This window comes from Coregonus lavaretus (genome assembly GCF_964263955.1).
Source record: "Coregonus lavaretus genome assembly, contig: HAP1_SCAFFOLD_4326, whole genome shotgun sequence".
NCBI classification, from domain to species: domain Eukaryota; kingdom Metazoa; phylum Chordata; class Actinopteri; order Salmoniformes; family Salmonidae; genus Coregonus; species Coregonus lavaretus.
The window spans coordinates 215-22,567 of NW_028163661.1; the positions used below are offsets into that span (position 1 = coordinate 215).

Sequence of the window (22,353 nt, forward strand, 5' to 3'; positions counted from 1 at the left end):
CACCTGTGTCTCCCTGTTCACCTGTGTCTACCTGTTCACCTGTGTCTACCTGTTCACCTGTGTCTCCCTGTTCACCTGTGTCTACCTGTTCACCTGTGTCTCCCTGTTCACCTGTGTCTCCCTGTTCACCTGTGTCTACCTGTTCACCTGTGTCTACCTGTTCACCTGTGTCTCCCTGTTCACCTGTGTCTACCTGTTCACCTGTGTCTACCTGTTCACCTGTGTCTACCTGTTCACCTGTGTCTACCTGTTCACCTGTGTATTTATGCCCTCACTTCCCTGTGTTCCCTTGCTCAGTTTTCTCTGCTAGTTTCTCGATGCCAAAACAGCACTAATCAGTGTCTGATCGCGAGACGTATGTACAGGTGCTTGAGAAGTGTTCTCCCTGTTTTCATTGTCGTTGTCAGTCGTAGTTAGTATTTCGTACGTTTGCCGTCGGCCTGTTTTTGCAGACCAATTTGCTCCTCCTTTATTTTATGGTGACAAGTCCATTATTTTGTACCCTGGCTTTGGGACCACCAGTAAAGATCCTTGTTTCACCATCTCTGCCTACTGTCTGTCCTGCACTGCACCTGGGTCACACCTCACGCTGACCCTTACTGGCATGCGTCTGCAATGTAATCAGGAGGAACTCCAACAACAACAACAACAACAACAACAACAACAACAACAACAACATACTAATAGTGTTGAAACGTGCTACAACTTCCTACTTACACTACTGCAACTCGCTGTTGGCTGGGCTCCCTGCCTGTGCCATTAAACCCCTACAACTCATCCAGAATGCCGCAGCCCGTCTGGTGTTCAACCTTCCCAAGTTCTCTCACGTCACCCCCCTCCTCCGCACACTCCACTGGCTTCCAGTTGAAGCTCGCATCCGCTACAAGACCATGGTGCTTGCCTATGGAGCAGTGAGGGGAACGGCACCTCTGTACCTTCAGGCTCTGATCAGTCCCTACACCCAAACGAGGACATTGCGTTCATCCACCTCTGGCCTGCTGGCTCCCCTTCCTCTGCGGAAGCATAGCTCCCGCTCAGCCCAGTCAAAACTGTTCGCTGCTCTGGCACCCCAATGGTGGAACAAGCTCCCTCACGACGCCAGGACAGCGGAGTCACTCACCACCTTCCGGAGACATTTGAAACCCCACCTCTTTAAGGAATACCTGGGATAGGATAAAGTATTCCTTCTAACCCCCCCCCCCCCCCAAATTGTAAAGTGGTTATCCCACTGGCTATAGGGTGAACGCACCAATTTGTGAGTCGCTCTGGCTAAGAGCGTCTGCTAAATGACGTTAATGTGCCCTTGAGCAAGGCACTTAACCCTAATTGCTCCTGTAAGTCGCTCTGGTTAAGAGCGTCTGCTAAATGACTAAAATGTAAATGTAAAAATGTACACAAAACAACTAACAGTAGATACACGGTAGGGCTACAGATGGCTGTTTGGGTTCATGCATTTGAATGATAAAAATGTACTGCATGGGTCATCTCACACAGGCGTTTCAGTCACAAGTGACAGAGTGACAGAGTGACATGATTGACAGAGTGACATGATTGACAGAGTGACATGATTGACAGAGTGACATGATTGACAGAGTGACATGATTGACAGAGTGACATGATTGACAGTGTGACATGAGTGAGAAAGTGACATGATTGACAGTGTGACATGATTGACAGTGTGACATGAGTGAGAAAGTGACATGAGTGAGTGAGGGAGATTTCTATTATGAAAAGCGCTATAAAAGTTTAATAAATTATTTATAATTATTAGGTGCAATCAATATGGTAATAGCTCCACCTTGCCCTCTTGATAGGCTAGGTGGAAGTTTTCACCATATTGCTTCTACCAATCGAATCCTCTCAGATCTTCACAAGTGCATAGGGGTCCATTTGGGATGAGCCATTGAGTGAGTGAGCGCTATGGTGACCGAGTGAGACAAACCTCCGTGTAGTAGGCAGGCGGAGGAGAGAAGAAGTGGACTCCCGCCTGACCCAGGGTCTGTGCTGTGGACACTATGTCCTGTGTGTACAACCCAATGTGCTGGATCCCTGGTCCTCTGTGCTGCTCCAGGAAGGTATCCACCTGGTTCCTGCCTGAAACAGACACCATTCAGGCACACAGACAGAGATAGACAAGATTCAGGTCTTGGCAGGTGGTAATTCATTAGAATAAAATAATAAATGGGTGATGGGTAAATGCATAGGCTCTTTCTGTCCATCCATCGATTCCTCACAGCATCTCTCCTAACTAGAGGTTGACATGAGAACAGGACTCCAGCGGGGGTGTTGCGGGTCCAGGACTCCAGCGGGGGTGTTGCGGGTCCAGGACTCCAGCGGGGGGTGTTGCGGGTCCAGGACTCCAGCGGGGGTGTTGCGGGTCCCGCGGGATTCTGGCAGGAATGGGAGTGATGTTCTAGATTGATGTTTGGGACAGGATCAACAGTCTACAGGAACCGGCAGTACAGGAATAGTTATGAACTTTGTTTTTTTTGGGGGGGGGGCAGAAATATGTCACGTGTGGAGCATTTAATCAAAACAACAACCGTGTAGCCTCCTTAATAAAAACTTTTCTTTTTTTTAAGAATGAATGGTAATTTCCCCCCTCCCCCATCGTCTCACTCTCGCACCAGTTGTAGCCAGTCTCTGGGCTACCTCAGATGCCAACCTACATTAGTAGGCTAAAAGATGAAGCCTTCAATAGAGGAATTGCAACGTCTTGTTGCAGCCAAAAGACCCATCACTAACATTAAATCCAAGGAAAAGAGCGATGTTTAAGCTCAATTTGATGGAGTTGTCTTTGACAACGAAGAAACCGCTTTAATCAAATAGGCTACCAACCGAATGTAACCGGTGTGAAACGGCTAGCTAGTTAGCGGTGCGCACTAGTAGCGTTTCAAATCGGTGACGTCACTCGCTCTGAGACCTTGGAAGTAGTTGTTTCCCTTTGCTCTGCAAGGGGGGCCGCGGCTTTTGTGGAGCGACGGGTAACGGTGCTTCGAGGGTGACTGTTGTCGATGTGTGCAGAGGGTCCCTGGTTCAAGCCCAGGTAGGGGCGAGGAGAGGGACGGAAGCAACACTGTTACACGGAGACCGGGACAAGCGGCTTGAAATCGGCACAGCTGCTCTACTCCCAACAACTTTACCATCAAGCCCAATTGTTCGCGTATTTAACTAAACCCGCGCCGTCTGAGGTGAAGAGTGAAATAAAAATAGATTGACTTGCGCTGTACTGCCGCTCAGGTGTTATCGAACTATAGGTCATTGGCGCCCGGGGAACAGTGACAGGACAGGAATGAATGTTCACTCCCATGTCAACCTCTACTCCTAACCTCCTCAAACCCTGTTAAAGAAGAGGGGAGGGACCTTTGACCTTCTCTTTCAAAACAGGTTAGTGAAGGCAAAGAGAGGATTTGAGGAACCGTGGAAAGACAAATAATAGCCATGAGCAGTATAACCCTTTGAAGGTAATGACCTTGATCAGGTAGAGACTCTGCAATGACAAACTTGCAGTCCGGTTCTTTCTTATCTGTGAAGGGAAGCTTGAACCCCGTTTCACTGCATTTCCAGTACTCCATGGCTGTGAGACGCAGTCCAATGCCCTCCTGGTTCAGAACATAGCCCTCGTCCACATCCTCATTCCTGCTCAGGGAAACAGATTAGGTAATCAATTTCTTTATTGTCCCAGGTGGGACATTTGTAAACAGACAAAACAACAACCCTTACAGAAAGAGCATCTATTTTTCTTCATTGTTGATCCCATAGAAATCCTATTAAATTAGTATTAAAATGCCTAATTCTATGGGTTATCTTTATAGCATAGCCTGGGCACCAAACCGGTTTGTGCCATCATTCCACTCCTTGTCATTGGCTTTATGACACACGGAGTGCCATCGCAGAACTAACAGGTCTGGTGCCCAACCCAAACAAGCCCAGGCTACTCACAATAACTTACAGTACATTCTGAGCACATTCACTGCATCAGATTGTATTGAGATGCGCGATCAATAATCATCTAACAATTCATCATTTTCAATTGTAGAACAATAAAAAAAAAAAGGCCCACTTAACCTGTCAATGAAGAACCTCTGAAAGCCAAAGTGCCTCTCATACCACCTCATCACTTGAGATGTGCACCGTCTTGGGCAAGCGTAGGTGATGTGATCAAAGTGAGTGATTGGACAAGAGTCTGTACTCTTAGCCAATGGTGTGCAATTGTCCGTCACGTTTTCAACCTCCTGAAAGCCGGGTAAGAAGTCCCCCTTGTATTTACTCGTGTCAATGAGCGTGTGGTTCACATTTCCCATGATTGACTTGACGACAGAGTAGGTGACAAGCCCCTTCTCGTCACACACCTCTGTAGGGGGCACCAGGAAATCGCAGCCAAGGTTGCGAAGGGACTTGAATGACCTCTCCACATCCTCTACTTCGAAACAGACGTTAGACGCGGTATCAACGGAATAGTGTGGGTGGACATCGTAGAGACATGTCGAATCCTTGTCGTTCTTTTCCCCGGTTTGAATGTTGTCAGTCCATCCCGGTTCCGATTCTGAAGGAGAATCCCCTCTCTTGCTCGACAGCGTTTCTCCATTCATTTGAAGAGGGGACTGGTTTGGTCTTTCATTGACGACGAAAACTGCCGCTCCTTTCCTGAAAGCCAACTGTTTTGACTTCTCCTTCAGCCTCGCAACAAATAAATTAAACTTAAATTTAGAAACAAGTTCATACGCTATTTTATCCACGTTTGTAACGTGGAGTGAAATGTGATGCAACCGGCTCAAGTGGGCTGCCATTTTGATATGACGTCAAATCGGAGGGGGGTGTCACCGAAAAGAAAAATACTTTCAATATAATAATATGTCATTTAGCAGACGCTTTTATCCAGAGCGATTTACAGTCACGTGTGCATACATTTTTACGTATGGGTGGCACCGGGGATCGAACCCACTACCCTGGAGTTACAAGCGCCATGCTTTACCAATTGAGCTACAGAGGACCATAATGTGGTCCAGCTGAGACATCATCTCTCAGAGTCATCCCTCAGGGTCTCTATGCCCAATAGGGTCCAGCTGAGACATCATCCCTCAGAGCAGTCATCCCTCAGGGTCTCTATACCCGATATGGTCCAGCTGAGACATCATCTCTCAGAGCAGTCATCCCTCAGGGTCTCTATACCCAATATGGTCCAGCTGAGACATCATCTCTCAGAGCAGTCATCCCTCAGGGTCTCTATGCCCAATAGGGTCCAGCTGAGACATCATCCCTCAGAGCAGTCATCCCTCAGGGTCTCTATGCCCAATAGGGTCCAGCTGAGACATCATCCCTCAGAGCAGTCATCCCTCAGGGTCTCTATGCCCAATAGGGTCCAGCTGAGACATCATCCCTCAGAGCAGTCATCCCTCAGGGTCTCTATACCCAATAGGGTCCAGCTGAGACATCATCCCTCAGAGCAGTCATCCCTCAGGGTCTCTATGCCCAATAGGGTCCAGCTGAGACATCATCCCTCAGAGCAGTCATCCCTCAGGGTCTCTATGCCCAATAGGGTCCAGCTGAGACATCATCCCTCAGAGCAGTCATCCCTCAGGGTCTCTATGCCCAATATGGTCCAGCTGAGACATCATCTCTCAGAGCAGTCATCCCTCAGGGTCTCTATGCCCAATAGGGTCCAGCTGAGACATCATCCCTCAGAGCAGTCATCCCTCAGGGTCTCTATACCCAATATGGTCCAACTGAGACATCATCCCTCAGAGCAGTCATCCCTCAGGGTCTCTATGCCCAATAGGGTCCAGCTGAGACATCATCCCCAGGGTCTCTATACCCAATATGGTCCAGCTGAGACATCATCCCTCAGAGCAGTCATCCCTCAGGGTCTCTATGCCCAATAGGGTCCAGCTGAGACATCATCCCTCAGAGCAGTCATCCCTCAGGGTCTCTATGCCCAATAGGGTCCAGCTGAGACATCATCTCTCAGAGCAGTCATCCCTCAGGGTCTCTATGCCCAATAGGGTCCAGCTGAGACATCATCCCTCAGAGCAGTCATCCCTCAGGGTCTCTATACCCAATAGGGTCCAGCTGAGACATCATCTCTCAGAGGAGTCATCCCTCAGGGTCTCTATGCCCAATATGGTCCAGCTGAGACATCATCTCTCAGAGCAGTCATCCCTCAGGGTCTCTATGCCCAATAGGGTCCAGCTGAGACATCATCCCTCAGAGCAGTCATCCCTCAGGGTCTCTATACCCAATATGGTCCAACTGAGACATCATCCCTCAGAGCAGTCATCCCTCAGGGTCTCTATGCCCAATAGGGTCCAGCTGAGACATCATCCCCAGGGTCTCTATACCCAATATGGTCCAGCTGAGACATCATCCCTCAGAGCAGTCATCCCTCAGGGTCTCTATGCCCAATAGGGTCCAGCTGAGACATCATCCCTCAGAGCAGTCATCCCTCAGGGTCTCTATGCCCAATAGGGTCCAGCTGAGACATCATCTCTCAGAGCAGTCATCCCTCAGGGTCTCTATGCCCAATAGGGTCCAGCTGAGACATCATCCCTCAGAGCAGTCATCCCTCAGGGTCTCTATACCCAATAGGGTCCAGCTGAGGGATGACTGCTCTGAGAGATGATGTCTCAGCTGGACCATATTGGGCATAGAGACCCTGAGGGATGACTGCTCTGAGGGATGATGTCTCAGCTGGACCATATTGGGTATAGAGACCCTGAGGGATGACTGCTCTGAGGGATGATGTCTCAGCTGGACCGTATTGGGCATAGAGACCCTGAGGGATGACTGCTCTGAGGGATGATGTCTCAGCTGGACCCTATTGGGCATAGAGACCCTGAGGGATGACTGCTCTGAGGGATGATGTCTCAGCTGGACCCTATTGGGTATAGAGACCCTGAGGGATGACTGCTCTGAGAGATGATGTCTCAGCTGGACCGTATTGGGCATAGAGACCCTGAGGGATGACTGCTCTGAGGGATGATGTCTCAGCTGGACCCTATTGGGCATAGAGACCCTGAGGGATGACTCCTCTGAGAGATGATGTCTCAGCTGGACCCTATTGGGTATAGAGACCCTGAGGGATGACTGCTCTGAGGGATGATGTCTCAGCTGGACCCTATTGGGTATAGAGACCCTGAGGGATGACTGCTCTGAGGGATGATGTCTCAGCTGGACCCTATTGGGTATAGAGACCCTGAGGGATGACTGCTCTGAGAGATGATGTCTCAGCTGGACCATATTGGGTATAGAGACCCTGAGGGATGCAAATGAAAATTATTTTCTCTAATGAAAATGAAGCAAAGGAGAGCAGAACGGCCTTGTCAAGAGGTCTGACCCTTTAGAATATGTAATAATATATGCCATTTAGCAGAAGCTGTAGGTGTGTTCGAGGCGTTTCATGCATGCATCCATTTTACGATAGGATGGTCCTGGGAATTGAACTCACAATCCTGGGTCGTGTTCCCCTTGCTCAGACGTTGCACTGCATCAACCAACGGTTGCGTGCCACGTCACCGACTGTGTGTTGGGCACCAGATTGCTATAACAGGTTTAAGCTGATAGCTAAAATACCTATCCAGGTGCTGTAAGATCTGGCATGCGTTCAGCAACGCCTGGGCAGAAGAACACACCCTTTGTGTTGCAGGGCCACGCTCTACCAACTGAACCATAATGCTGTCAGTAATGAAGCCCTGTGTCTCAATAGTCTATTAGTGGCTTCCTCCCCTCATCTCCTTTTCTTGATCAAAACAGGTGAAGGGAAAGTACGCGAAACGTCAGACTATTGAGGTACACCCCTAATGTGTGGTCAATAAACTGATCCAACCACTCCAACGTTCAGCTGCACACATCAACTCAATCACACCACTCCAACGTTCAGCTGCACACATCAACTCAATCACACCACTCCAACGTTCAGCTGCACACATCAACTCAATCACACCACTCCAACGTTCAGCTGCACACATCAACTCAATCACACCACTCCAACGTTCAGCTGCACACATCAACTCAATCACACCACTCCAACGTTCAGCTGCACACATCAAATGGGACTAAAAGAATGACAGAAGTACAAAAACAGTCTTTACAAAACATCAGATCTGGATCTTAAGTTCAAAGTCTGTGTAAAAGAAAAAGGAATCTGACACAACGGCAGCAATGTCCTGGGGTGTATTCACTAGAGATCAAACCGAACCAAACGGAATGAAACCGGGAGGGACCTACCAGAATTTGACCTACCTGAATAGAAACTCTCGTTTTCATTGCAAAACATTTACCGTTTGGAGTGAACGGCTTCTGTTGCAAAACGTTTTGCTACAGTGTGACTAATAAATACACCCCTTGGACCCCAGTCCTGTTGTAGGTAGGTACTGTCCAATAGGAACAATCTATAGTCAATGGTCAAATTCCTATCCAACTACATTGCAGACGCTTTCCAGATCTTACAACGCCTGGATAGGTTTGTAAAATATCCGCTGACCAGATCTTACAGCGCCTGGATAGATATGTCAAATATCAGCTGGTTAGGGACCAGATCTTACAGCGCCTGGATAGATATGCCAAATATCAGCTGGTTAGGGACCAGATCTTACAGCGCCTGGATAGATATGTCAAATATCAGCTGGTTAGGGACCAGATCTTACAGCGCCTGGATAGATATGCCAAATATCAGCTGATTAGGGATCAGATCTTACAGCGCCTGGATAGATATGCCAAATATCAGCTGGTTAGGGACCAGATCTTACAGCGCCTGGATAGATATGTCAAATATCAGCTGGTTAGGGACCAGATCTTACAGCGCCTGGATAGATATGCCAAATATCAGCTGGTTAGGGACCAGATCTTACAGCGCCTGGATAGATATGCCAAATATCAGCTGGTTAGGGACCAGATCTTACAGCGCCTGGATAGATATGTCAAATATCAGCTGGTTAGGGACCAGATCTTACAGCGCCTGGATAGATATGCCAAATATCAGCTGGTTAGGGACCAGATCAAATACTGTAATACAGCAATCTGATGCCCGACTGCACAGTCGATGACGTGGCACACAACCATTGGTTGATGCAATGCAACGCCTGCACATCTATTTGGGCAGGAACTCGACCACCACTTCCTTCTAAACCAGCCAATCAGAGCTCTGCACCATTCTTGGAGCATGCAGGTCCCTAGTCTAGCCAGGTGGACCCTATTTTGCATAGAGACCCCCTGTGAGCTATCCCAGATGGACAGTCCAGCTCCTGGTCAGGACGACCCCCTGTGAGCTATCCCAGATGGACAGTCCAGCTCCTGGTCAGGACGACCCCTGTGAGCTATCCCAGATAGACAGCCCAGCTCCTGGTCAGGACGACCCCTGTGAGCTATCCCAGATAGACAGCCCAGCTCCTGGTCAGGACGACCCCTGTGAGCTATCCCAGATAGACAGTCCAGCTCCTGGTCAGGACGACCCCTGTGAGCTATCCCAGATAGACAGTCCAGCTCCTGGTCAGGACGACCCCTGTGAGCTATCCCAGATAGACAGTCCAGCTCCTGGTCAGGACGACCCCTGTGAGCTATCCCAGATAGACAGCCCAGCTCCTGGTCAGGACGACCCCTGTGAGCTATCCCAGATAGACAGCCCTGCTCCTGGTCAGGACGACCCCTGTGAGCTATCCCAGATAGACAGCCCATCTCCTGGTCAGGACGACCCAGGACGACCCCTGTGAGCTCTCCCAGATAGACGGTCCTGGTCCTGGTCAGGACGACCCCTGTGAGCTATCCCAGATATACAGCCCAGCTCCTGGTCAGGACGACCCCTGTGAGCTATCCCAGATAGACAGTCCAGCTCCTGGTCAGGACGACCCCTTGTGAGCTATCCCAGATAGACAGTCCAGCTCCTGGTCAGGACGACCCCTGTGAGCTATCCCAGATAGACAGTCCAGCTCCTGGTCAGGACGACCCCTGTGAGCTATCCCAGATAGACAGTCCAGCTCCTGGTCAGGACGACCCCTGTGAGCTATCCCAGATAGACAGTCCAGCTCCTGGTCAGGACGACCCCTGTGAGCTATCCCAGATAGACAGTCCAGCTCCTGGTCAGGACGACCCCTGTGAGCTATCCCAGATAGACAGTCCAGCTCCTGGTCAGGACGACCCCTTGTGAGCTATCCCAGATAGACAGCCCAGCTCCTGGTCAGGACGACCCTTTTAACAAGGCACACCTGTTAATTGAAATGCATTCCAGGTGACTACCTCGTGAAACTGGTTGAGAGAATGTCAAGAGTGTTCAAAGCTGTCGTCAAGGCCAAAGGGTGGCTATTTGAAGAATCTCAAATATAAAATATATTTTGATTTGTTTAACACTTTTTTTGGTTACTACATGATTCCATATGTGTTATTTCATAGTTTTGATGTCTTCGCTATTATTCTACAATGTAGAAAATAGTACAAATAACGAAAAACCCTTGAATGAGTAGGTGTGTCCAAACGTTTAACTGGTACTGTATATATTATTTATTAGCTAACCCCACCTGCCCTGAATGACGGGTCGCCACTTGGGCAGATGTGCATTTTGAAGAGGCACAGTGACTCTTTTAGAAAAACGTTTACTTGCAACAATATTGACATTTCCCAGAGAGGAAGAGGAAGAGGCAAAGTGAGAGGATTTATCTGCCCGTGTGAGTTAAGCCCTTTTTTGTATGGAGGTCTAAAAAAGAGTGTCGAATTACCTGAGGCTTATTTGATCTAATATTCGTTTTGTAAGGTTTAGGCTGCACGTGACATTCTGGCAACTTTGAGAAAAACATAGGGGGTTTTCTCTCATTTGAGAAAAAAGGCCGTCCACCGTCCTCTCTCCTCTGTCCTCTCTCCTCTGTGACCCGGGAACCGATAAGTGGTTGAGTGGTCAAGGAGTGTGTCAGCTCGATAGTAGACAAATGGAAGAGTGTCCTCCCGTCCTTGATAGCCACCTTTCATCGAGGATACTCACGTGTAACCAGCAGGGGGTGAGCAAATCGAATTGATAAAAGGCCGTAGTTGAGCCTGTTGTTCACACGCGTATCCAGTGATGGGAAAAGTACCCAATTGTCATGCTAGAGTATAAGTAAAGATACCTTAATAGCACATGACTCAAGTAAAAGTGAAAAGTCACCCAGTAAAATACTACTTGAGTAAAAGTCTAAAAGTATCTGGTTTTAAATGTACTTAAGTACAGTGGGGGACAAAGTACTCTATTGTCATACTTGAGTAAAAGTAAAAAGTAAAAGTAAATGGTACACATCTAATTCCTGATATTAAGCAAAGTAGACTGCACTATTTTCTTGTTTTTTTTTACAGACAGACAGGGGCACACTCCAACACATAATTTACTAACGCAGTATTTGTATTTAGTGAGTCCGCCAGATCAGAGGCAGTAGGGATGACAACGTTATATTGATAGGTGTGTGAATTGGACCATATTGCTGTCCTGCCTGAGCATTCGAAATGTAACAAGTACTTTTGTGTGTCAGGGAAAATGTATGGGAGTAGAAAGTACATATTTTCTTTAGGAATGTAGTGGGGTAAAAGTAAAAGTTGTAAAAAAATATAAATAGTAAAGTAAATTACAGATACACTGTACACAATTACAGATCAATCTTCTTCTTCATCTCTGTCTGACTACAACCAAAAAAGGTGTAATGCCGCCACCTACTGGGTGGGGGTGAAAACTGAAACACTTTAACGCATAATAAAATGAGGACTGGGGGAAAGGTGAAAAACATACTCATAATATCTATGTACTACTCCTTCAGTCAGATTAAAATATATTTCCCCTCGATCTCCGTCGCCGCCAATAAAATCACAGGCGATGTTTTTTATGGATAGGCGTTCGGAGAGGAGAGACCCTTCTGAGCTTCTCATCCAATGGGTTTTGAGGAGGAACCTTCTCTTCTCACCCCCGTCTCGAAACCCATTGGATGACAAAACTAGAAGTCCCGCCCCTCTGACCTTCTCCTCCAATGGGGTTTTGAGTAGGAGGCGTGGAGAGAGGACACGAGGAGTCAGCAAATGAGATTCTCCATCGAGTCTTTTCGGAGAGCCGTTCAGCTAAAAGAGTCGTTCATTTGGCTCATAAACGGCTCTTTGTTCATAAGGCCTAGTGCTTTAAAAAAATTTAGCTACCGAAAACAGTGGAGAAAAAAAAAAGCAAATCTCTAATGTAAAGCCAAAAAAAGTTTCCTGACATCATGTCGGATCGTGAGATATGACTTCAAATACATTTTATCTGACCAAATTATTAGATGTCCTGCAAAAAAATGAAGGAAGAAATTAAACGCACTGCAAAACTGGAGCTAAATAAACAGCAGTAACAGTATGCAAATCAAGGAGCCATATGAACGGCTCTTTCACAGATGCGAGTCAGTTCCCGACGTTCACCAAAAAGATCCGTTCAAAAAAAGAACCGATCGTTGGCGAACTATTCATCACCACTAACCATGGAGTCCGGCGGATTGACAACATGATATAAAGAGCGAAGCGGAAGGGGGCTTTACACTATAACGGTCCCTTTTTTGTACATTTATTTTTCATTTTCCAGAGTGTACCGTGGGGCAAAGAAAAACAATGTGAGAGAAAAGGGTTTGAAATCCACTGGAAGAACCGACTAGGAAGGGTTCGATAGACCGAAGAGGAGTCGGGACTGGGCAGCTCGACCGACTCAGGTTTGTTGTGGTTCTGGACCAGGGAGGAAAAGTACACAGGGAAAGATAAGATTAATCAATTAGTTAGTTAGCTAGCTAGCTAATGACCGATTGATAGATGATAAAGACAATGTTCTTCATTATTGAGTACAATAGGATTACCTAGCTAGTAGCTAACGTTAGCTAATATTAAGAGTTGATAGATTGGCAAATAGGCAAAGCTAGCTAGCAGGCTAGCCGTTAGCTAACTAGCAAGAGTAGCTAACTTCGAATAATATCCTTTTAAAAACTGGACGTTGGGGATATTTCAATATTTCACCCCGACACAGACGGTAAAAAACATGGCTGTCCGTTTCAAACCCCAACAGGTGGTGCCTCCATAACAAAAGCGAACTAGTTAGCATTTCGATCTAGCTAACGTCGATGAACGCTGGCTAGCTGGCTTGGGGGGGGTTTGAGATGCTTGCCAATGTACAATGTTTACTCAAGGAACTCAACTCTGTGGTGGGCCCCGTAGCTAGCTAGCATTTCCTGAGTTGTGAGTGTACGAAACATTAAATTGTTCTCATTAAGCTTAAAAAAAAAAACACGGAATGAAATGCGGATAAAAGTGTCGTCTTTCCAAACACTTCTATTCTCTCATTGTCTGTTCAGCTAAGGGTTTACCCTAACCCATTTTTAATGTATCAATTTTTTTCCCTAAAGGAGCCCTTACATTTCTTTCCTTTCTACCTGATCCACGATGACGGAGGTGGGAGTGAAGTGGTCCTGCGACTACTGCACCTATGAGAACTGGCCGTCCGCTGTTAAGTGCACCATGTGCCGTGCGCAGCGTCCCATCAGCCCCATCATCACAGAGGAGCCCTACCATAGCAGCCTTAGTCTGGAGCCTGACTGTGGGTGGCAGGACCCTCCAAGCACCGAGGCAAACTGTGGTAGCCTCCTGATCTGCCCAGACTCCAGTGCCAGGCCCCGTGTCAAGCCCCTCAACATGGCTGACACTAGCTCCAAGTGGCCCTGTCAGATGTGCACCTACCTGAACTGGCCCCGCGCCGTCCGCTGCACCCAGTGTCTGTGCCAGTGCCTGCAGAGGACCCCCTGCAGCCCCACAGAGGCCCCCCAGACATCGGGCTCCAACGTGGGCTACCGCCCGGCCCCGGCCCCATCTCCTCCCCCCATGGACCCCTGTACAGAGGAGTACAACGACCGGAACAGACTCAACACCCGAGGTGGCGGAGGCTGTGGCGGCAGCAGTAGCACCGGGCAGCACTGGACTTGCACGGCCTGTACTTACCAGAACTGTCCCAAGACCAGGAAGTGCGTCGTCTGCGACCACCCCCAGCCTCAACCTAACAACCAGGAGGCTATTCCTATAGAGCTGGCTGGGCAGTCCGAGGAGGCTCCCTCCTCCGTATCCTCAATCGTCAACGAACAGGAAAGAGACAGGGCCAGATGGAGAGGGAGTGGGGGGAGCTGCAGTGGGGGGCTGAGCAGGGGACAGAATGGGGTGCTGGGACAGAGGATGACCTCTCCACCCACCTCGAAGAGGGAGGCGGAGGTAAAGATGGACTTCCAGAGGATTGAGCTGGCGGCCGGGGCGATGAGCAGCAGACCGGAGCAGCGTCACCATCCGGAGAAGATCGACTTCAAGAAGATGAAGCAGATTAAGAACAGGATGAGGAAAAGTGACTGGCTGTTCCTCAATGCTTGTGCAGGTGAGTGACTGGTTATTATAGGATAGGAGTTAGTTAGGAGGCCTTTATGTACAGTAACACTGTCTGTGAATGGACATTACACAGAAACAAGATCGGGAGAAAAATGTATGGAACACTCTCGTTCCTGGCCAAGCTGCAGTAGTTACCCTGGTTGTCACTAACTGGCCAAGCTGTAGTAGTTACCCTGGTTGTCACTAACTGGCCAAGCTGCAGTAGTTACCCTGGTTGTCACTAACTGGCCAAGCTGTAGTAGTTACCCTGGTTGTCACTAACAGGCCAAGCTGTAGTAGTTACCCTGGTTGTCACTAACTGGCCAAGCTGTAGTAGTTACCCTGGTTGTCACTAACTGGCCAAGCTGTAGTAGTTACCCTGGTTGTCACTAACAGGCCAAGCTGTAGTAGTTACCCTGGTTGTCACTAACAGGCCAAGCTGTAGTAGTTACCCTGGTTGTCACTAACTGGCCAAGCTGTAGTAGTTACCCTGGTTGTCACTAACTGGCCAAGCTGTAGTAGTTACCCTGGTTGTCACTAACTGGCCAAGCTGTAGTAGTTACCCTGGTTGTCACTAACAGGCCAAGCTGTAGTAGTTACCCTGGTTGTCACTAACTGGCCAAGCTGTAGTAGTTACCCTGGTTGTCACTAACTGGCCAAGCTGTAGTAGTTACCCTGGTTGTCACTAACTGGCCAAGCTGCAGTAGTTACCCTGGTTGTCACTAACTGGCCAAGCTGTAGTAGTTACCCTGGTTGTCACTAACTGGCCAAGCTGCAGTAGTTACCCTGGTTGTCACTAACTGGCCAAGCTGTAGTAGTTACCCTGGTTGTCACTAACTGGCCAAGCTGTAGTAGTTACCCTGGTTGTGACTAACTGGCCAAGCTGCAGTAGTTACCCTGGTTGTCACTAACAGGCCAAGCTGTAGTAGTTACCCTGGTTGTCACTAACTGGCCAAGCTGTAGTAGTTACCCTGGTTGTCACTAACTGGCCAAGCTGTAGTAGTTACCCTGGTTGTCACTAACAGGCCAAGCTGTAGTAGTTACCCTGGTTGTCACTAACAGGCCAAGCTGTAGTAGTTACCCTGGTTGTCACTAACTGGCCAAGCTGTAGTAGTTACCCTGGTTGTCACTAACTGGCCAAGCTGTAGTAGTTACCCTGGTTGTCACTAACAGGCCAAGCTGTAGTAGTTACCCTGGTTGTCACTAACTGGCCAAGCTGCAGTAGTTACCCTGGTTGTCACTAACTGGCCAAGCTGCAGTAGTTACCCTGGTTGTCACTAACTGGCCAAGCTGTAGTAGTTACCCTGGTTGTCACTAACTGGCCAAGCTGCAGTAGTTACCCTGGTTGTCACTAACAGGCCAAGCTGTAGTAGTTACCCTGGTTGTCACTAACTGGCCAAGCTGTAGTAGTTACCCTGGTTGTGACTAACTGGCCAAGCTGCAGTAGTTACCCTGGTTGTCACTAACAGGCCAAGCTGTAGTAGTTACCCTGGTTGTCACTAACTGGCCAAGCTGTAGTAGTTACCCTGGTTGTCACTAACAGGCCAAGCTGTAGTAGTTACCCTGGTTGTCACTAAATAACCAAGCTGCAGTAGTTACCCTGGTTGTCACTAACTGGCCTAGCTGTAGTAGTTACCCTGGTTGTCACTAACAGGCCAAGCTGTAGTAGTTACCCTGGTTGTCACTAACAGGCCAAGCTGTAGTAGTTACCCTGGTTGTCACTAACTGGCCAAGCTGCAGTAGTTACCCTGGTTGTCACTAACTGGCCAAGCTGCAGTAGTTACCCTGGTTGTCACTAACTGGCCAAGCTGTAGTAGTTACCCTGGTTGTCACTAACTGGCCAAGCTGTAGTAGTTACCCTGGTTGTCACTAACAGGCCAAGCTGTAGTAGTTACCCTGGTTGTCACTAACAGGCCAAGCTGTAGTAGTTACCCTGGTTGTCACTAACTGGCCAAGCTGCAGTAGTTACCCTGGTTGTCACTAACAGGCCAAGCTGTAGTAGTTACCCTGGTTGTCACTAACTGGCCAAGCTGTAGTAGTTACCCTGGTTGTCACTAACTGGCCAAGCTGTAGTAGTTACCCTGGTTGTCACTAACAGGCCAAGCTGTAGTAGTTACCCTGGTTGTCACTAACAGGCCAAGCTGTAGTAGTTACCCTGGTTGTCACTAACTGGCCAAGCTGCAGTAGTTACCCTGGTTGTCACTAACTGGCCAAGCTGCAGTAGTTACCCTGGTTGTCACTAACTGGCCAAGCTGTAGTAGTTACCCTGGTTGTCACTAACTGGCCAAGCTGCAGTAGTTACCCTGGTTGTCACTAACAGGCCAAGCTGTAGTAGTTACCCTGGTTGTCACTAACTGGCCAAGCTGTAGTAGTTACCCTGGTTGTGACTAACTGGCCAAGCTGCAGTAGTTACCCTGGTTGTCACTAACAGGCCAAGCTGTAGTAGTTACCCTGGTTGTCACTAAATAACCAAGCTGCAGTAGTTACCCTGGTTGTCACTAACTGGCCAAGCTGTAGTAGTTACCCTGGTTGTCACTAACTGGCCAAGCTGTAGTAGTTACCCTGGTTGTCACTAACAGGCCAAGCTGTAGTAGTTACCCTGGTTGTCACTAACTGGCCAAGCTGTAGTAGTTACCCTGGTTGTCACTAACTGGCCAAGCTGTAGTAGTTACCCTGGTTGTCATTAACTGGCCAAGCTGTAGTAGTTACCCTGGTTGTCACTAAATAACCAAGCTGTAGTAGTTACCCTGGTTGTCACTAACAGGCCAAGCTGTAGTAGTTACCCTGGTTGTCACTAACAGGCCAAGCTGTAGTAGTTACCCTGGTTGTCACTAACTGGCCAAGCTGTAGTAGTTACCCTGGTTGTCACTAACAGGCCAAGCTGTAGTAGTTACCCTGGTTGTCACTAAATAACCAAGCTGCAGTAGTTACCCTGGTTGTCACTAACTGGCCTAGCTGTAGTAGTTACCCTGGTTGTCACTAACAGGCCAAGCTGTAGTAGTTACCCTGGTTGTCACTAACAGGCCAAGCTGTAGTAGTTACCCTGGTTGTCACTAACTGGCCAAGCTGCAGTAGTTACCCTGGTTGTCACTAACTGGCCAAGCTGCAGTAGTTACCCTGGTTGTCACTAACTGGCCAAGCTGTAGTAGTTACCCTGGTTGTCACTAACTGGCCAAGCTGTAGTAGTTACCCTGGTTGTCACTAACTGGCCAAGCTGTAGTAGTTACCCTGGTTGTCACTAACAGGCCAAGCTGTAGTAGTTACCCTGGTTGTCACTAACTGGCCAAGCTGCAGTAGTTACCCTGGTTGTCACTAACTGGCCAAGCTGCAGTAGTTACCCTGGTTGTCACTAACTGGCCAAGCTGTAGTAGTTACCCTGGTTGTCACTAACTGGCCAAGCTGTAGTAGTTACCCTGGTTGTCACTAACTGGCCAAGCTGTAGTAGTTACCCTGGTTGTCACTAACTGGCCAAGCTGCAGTAGTTACCCTGGTTGTCACTAACTGGCCAAGCTGTAGTAGTTACCCTGGTTGTCATTAACTGGCCAAGCTGTAGTAGTTACCCTGGTTGTCACTAACTGACCAAGCTGCAGTAGTTCACCCTGGCTGGTGACCTCACTACCATGGTTACAGGGCTGGTGACCTCACTACCATGGTTACAGGGCTGGTGACCTCACTCTGTAAAGGCAGAGGTTTGCGTAGAGCGTGTTTCAGGACTGAAAGCCATCTTTCTGTTCTCAGCGTTTTCTGGGATCATTGTTGCCATTTGTTTAGCGTACAATATTAAACTATAAAGCTGAAACTGTGAGCTTTCTCTCTGAGTCAGATTAGGCTATAAGGAATGCACTTGAGTAGAGATGGGTTTTGTTGATACACAAGGTGTTTGTTGGAGGAATGACCATCTAGAAGGACAATAGACTTGCTACAGTCAGTCAGTGGCACAGCAGCTGTGTTGTAACATAATGAACATACAGTGAGTGCTGATTTTGTACGTTTGCCCACTGACAAAGACATGATCAGTCTATCATTTTAATGGTAGGTTTATTTGAACAGTGAGAGACAGAATAACAACAACAAAAATCCAGAAAAACGCATGTCAAAAATGTTATAAATTGATTTGCATTTTAATGAGGGAAATAAGTATTTGACCCCCTCTCAATCAGAAAGATTTCTGGCTCCCAGGTGTCTTTTATACAGATAACGAGCTGAGATTAGGAGCACACTCTTAAAGGGAGTGCTCCTAATCTCAGTTTGTTACCTGTATAAAAGACACCTGTCCACAGAAGCAAGGTTCCAGGTTTCCGTTTGTACAATTTTCTTTCAGGTTTTTGCTAATGAAAAACACGTAAAAAAATAAAGTAAATAGAAAAACAAAAAAAATCATGACCACTTTTGAGGTCTGGGAAAAATCTAAGAAATGTCGGTTTTTGGGTGTAGTTATCCTTTCCTTTAAGCGTGCCCCAGCCTGAGCTGTTGTTTGGTTGGAGATGTTTCTGTAGCGCTCATGTGATGGCAAAGTTTGCAAAACAAATGGCCACTGGATCGGTACAAATAACCATGATATCATTCTGCCAGGTAGGCATAGGCTACTTTTGTAGTTAACGTTTCATTAAGAAGGTTTTTGGGAAAGCCCTTTCCATCTCTACCAGAAGAAGGTGACGCTAACGGCTACACAACGTGTAAACCTACACGCGCACCCCACACACAGGTTTTCCTGTGCCGTTGCAGGAAAATACAAATCACTGATGCATTTAGTTAATTTCTTATGATTTAACAGAATCTTCTAATAAGTTCAATACATTTAGTTGATTTCCTACTACGTTCAATACATTTCAGAATATTATTGAATTCCGTTTTAATGTCTGGATTCCGTGGTTCTGTCCGCAACGCAGATTTTATAGGGAGAGGGAGAGATCGCTAACTCTCTCTCCCTCCCTCCCCTGGCTGTGTGTCCAGAAACTCCTGTTTCTCCTGGGGGACAGAGTGTGATCCAGAGGACAGTCTCCTCTAGCTGGCTCTCCTGGGGGACAGAGTGTGATCCAGAGGACAGTCTCCTTTAGCTGGCTCTCCTGGGGGTACAGAGTGTGATCCAGAGGACAGTCTCCTTTAGCTGGCTCTCCTGGGGGACAGAGTGTGATCCAGAGGACAGTCTCCTTTAGCTGGCTCTCCTGGGGGACAGAGTGTGATCCAGAGGACCGTCTCCTCTAGCTGGCTCTCCTGGGGGACAGAGTGTGATCCAGAGGACAGTCTCCTTTAGCTGGCTCTCCTGGGGGACAGAGTGTGATCCAGAGGACCGTCTCCTCTAGCTGGCTCTCCTGGGGGACAGAGTGTGATCCAGAGGACAGTCTCCTCTAGCTGGCTCGCCTGGGGGACAGAGTGTGATCCAGAGGACCGTCTCCTCAGCTGGCTCGCCTGGGGGACAGAGTGTGATCCAGAGGACCGTCTCCTCAGCTGGCTCGCCTGGGGGACAGAGTGTGATCCAGAGGACCGTCTCCTCTAGCTGGCTCTCCTGGGGGACAGAGTGTGATCCAGAGGACAGTCTCCTCAGCTGGCTCGCCTGGGGGACAGAGTGTGATCCAGAGGACAGTCTCCTTTAGCTGGCTCTCCTGGGGGACAGAGTGTGATCCAGAGGACCGTCTCCTCTAGCTGGCTCTCCTGGGGGACAGAGTGTGATCCAGAGGACAGTCTCCTTTAGCTGGCTCTCCTGGGGGACAGAGTGTGATCCAGAGGACCATCTCCTCTAGCTGGCTCTCCTGGGGGACAGAGTGTGATCCAGAGGACAGTCTCCTCTAGCTGGCTCGCCTGGGGGACAGAGTGTGATCCAGAGGACCGTCTCCTCAGCTGGCTCGCCTGGGGGACAGAGTGTGATCCAGAGGACCGTCTCCTCAGCTGGCTCGCCTGGGGGACAGAGTGTGATCCAGAGGACAGTCTCCTCTAGCTGGCTCTCCTGGGGGACAGAGTGTGATCCAGAGGACAGTCTCCTCAGCTGGCTCGCCTGGGGGACAGAGTGTGATCCAGAGGACAGTCTCCTCTAGCTGGCTCACCTGGGGGACAGAGTGTGATCCAGAGGACAGTCTCCTCAGCTGGCTCTCCTGGGGGGACAGAGTGTGATCCAGAGGACCGTCTCCTCTAGCTGGCTCGCCTGGGGGACAGAGTGTGATCCAGAGGACCGTCTCCTCTAGCTGGCTCTCCTGGGGGACAGAGTGTGATCCAGAGGACAGTCTCCTCTAGCTGGCTCTCCTGGGGGACAGAGTGTGATCCAGAGGACAGTCTCCTCTAGCTGGCTCGCCTGGGGGACAGAGTGTGATCCAGAGGACCGTCTCCTCTAGCTGGCTCTCCTGGGGGACAGAGTGTGATCCAGAGGACAGTCTCCTTTAGCTGGCTCTCCTGGGGGACAGAGTGTGATCCAGAGGACAGTCTCCTCTAGCTGGCTCTCCTGGGGGACAGAGTGTGATCCAGAGGACAGTCTCCTCAGCTGGCTCGCCTGGGGGACAGAGTGTGATCCAGAGGACAGTCTCCTCTAGCTGGCTCACCTGGGGGACAGAGTGTGATCCAGAGGACAGTCTCCTCAGCTGGCTCTCCTGGGGGGACAGAGTGTGATCCAGAGGACCGTCTCCTCTAGCTGGCTCGCCTGGGGGACAGAGTGTGATCCAGAGGACCGTCTCCTCTAGCTGGCTCTCCTGGGGGACAGAGTGTGATCCAGAGGACAGTCTCCTCTAGCTGGCTCTCCTGGGGGACAGAGTGTGATCCAGAGGACAGTCTCCTCTAGCTGGCTCGCCTGGGGGACAGAGTGTGATCCAGAGGACCGTCTCCTCTAGCTGGCTCTCCTGGGGGACAGAGTGTGATCCAGAGGACAGTCTCCTTTAGCTGGCTCTCCTGGGGGACAGAGTGTGATCCAGAGGACGTCTCCTCTAGCTGGCTCTCCTGGGGGACAGAGTGTGATCCAGAGGACAGTCTCCTCTAGCTGGCTCTCCTGGGGGACAGAGTGTGATCCAGAGGGACAGGCTCCTTTAGCTGGCTTCTTGTCATCATGGCTTATAAACACGGAGTGAAAATCACCAATCAAAATGAACGTTCTACCACAGGCAACATGGTATTTTTGGAAAGCATATTTGATTCTGAGTTCCGGCATATAAAGCTTGTATGTGATAACTACTTCGAATTTGTTCCAAAAACACTTCGCTGGCGCTAAAGAGGGAGGCTCGCTGGGCTGGTGCTAAAGAGGGAGGCTCGCTGGGCTGGCGCTAAAGAGGGAGGCTCGCTGGGCTGGCGCTAAAGAGGGAGGCTCGCTGGGCTGGCGCTAAAGAGGGAGGCTCGCTGGGCTGGCGCTAAAGAGGGAGGCTCGCTGGGCTGGTGCTAAAGAGGGAGGCTCGCTGGGCTGGCGCTAAAGAGGGAGGCTCGCTGGGCTGGCGCTAAAGAGGGAGGCTCGCTGGGCTGGTGCTAAAGAGGGAGGCTCGCTGGGCTGGTGCTAAAGAGGGAGGCTCGCTGGGCTGGTGCTAAAGAGGGAGGCTCGCTGGGCTGGCGCTAAAGAGGGAGGCTCGCTGGGCTGGCGCTAAAGAGGGAGGCTCGCTGGGCTGGTGCTAAAGAGGGAGGCTCGCTGGGCTGGTGCTAAAGAGGGAGGCTCGCTGGGCTGGTGCTAAAGAGGGAGGCTCGCTGGGCTGGCGCTAGCACGTGCCCAGATCAAACACACCTCTGGAACGCCCATTAAGGTGTTTACACGTCCTAATAATTCTAAAGATTGCTCAGAAAACCAGGTGTTTTAATCGATGTATGCTTACTTCCATTATGACCTTAGCAGACTAAAGATAAGCAGAGGAAGGTGTTTACATGACTAATGCATAATCTGCCTACTGCCATAATCAGTTTAATATTGAATTTATTAGTGTGCATGTAAACGTACTCACTGATGCTTCTTAACCTGCTTAGTGCTGACTGCTCTGCTGGGCCAAGCAGTCGGCCACCCACCCAGTCAGCCACCGAGTCACCCACCCAGCCAGC

At 49.3% G+C, this 22,353-nt stretch overlaps 2 protein-coding genes across 2 annotated transcripts in view; one reads left to right on the forward strand and one right to left on the reverse strand.

Moving 5' to 3' along the window:
• Nucleotides 1-1,942: 1,942 nt before the first annotated feature.
• On the reverse strand, nt 1,943-4,790 carry LOC311117899 (4-hydroxyphenylpyruvate dioxygenase-like protein; the record flags this gene model as incomplete). The annotated part of the gene is made up of 3 exons (XM_084192801.1): nt 1,943-2,094; nt 3,473-3,639; nt 4,069-4,790. Coding segments are annotated over 3 exons (1,041 nt in total), but the record flags the coding sequence as incomplete, so codon positions are not given.
• Nucleotides 4,791-12,714: 7,924 nt separating this feature from the next.
• LOC311117898 (ubiquitin thioesterase ZRANB1-like) overlaps nt 12,715-22,353 on the forward strand; it is a gene marked incomplete at its 3' end in the record, with an annotated part of 35,885 nt that continues 26,246 nt past the window's right edge. The window contains exons 1-2 of the mRNA XM_084192800.1: nt 12,715-12,985; nt 13,359-14,368. Coding sequence (XP_084048926.1) covers nt 13,396-14,368 — 973 coding nt within the window. The remainder of the gene's footprint in view (nt 12,986-13,358; nt 14,369-22,353) is intronic.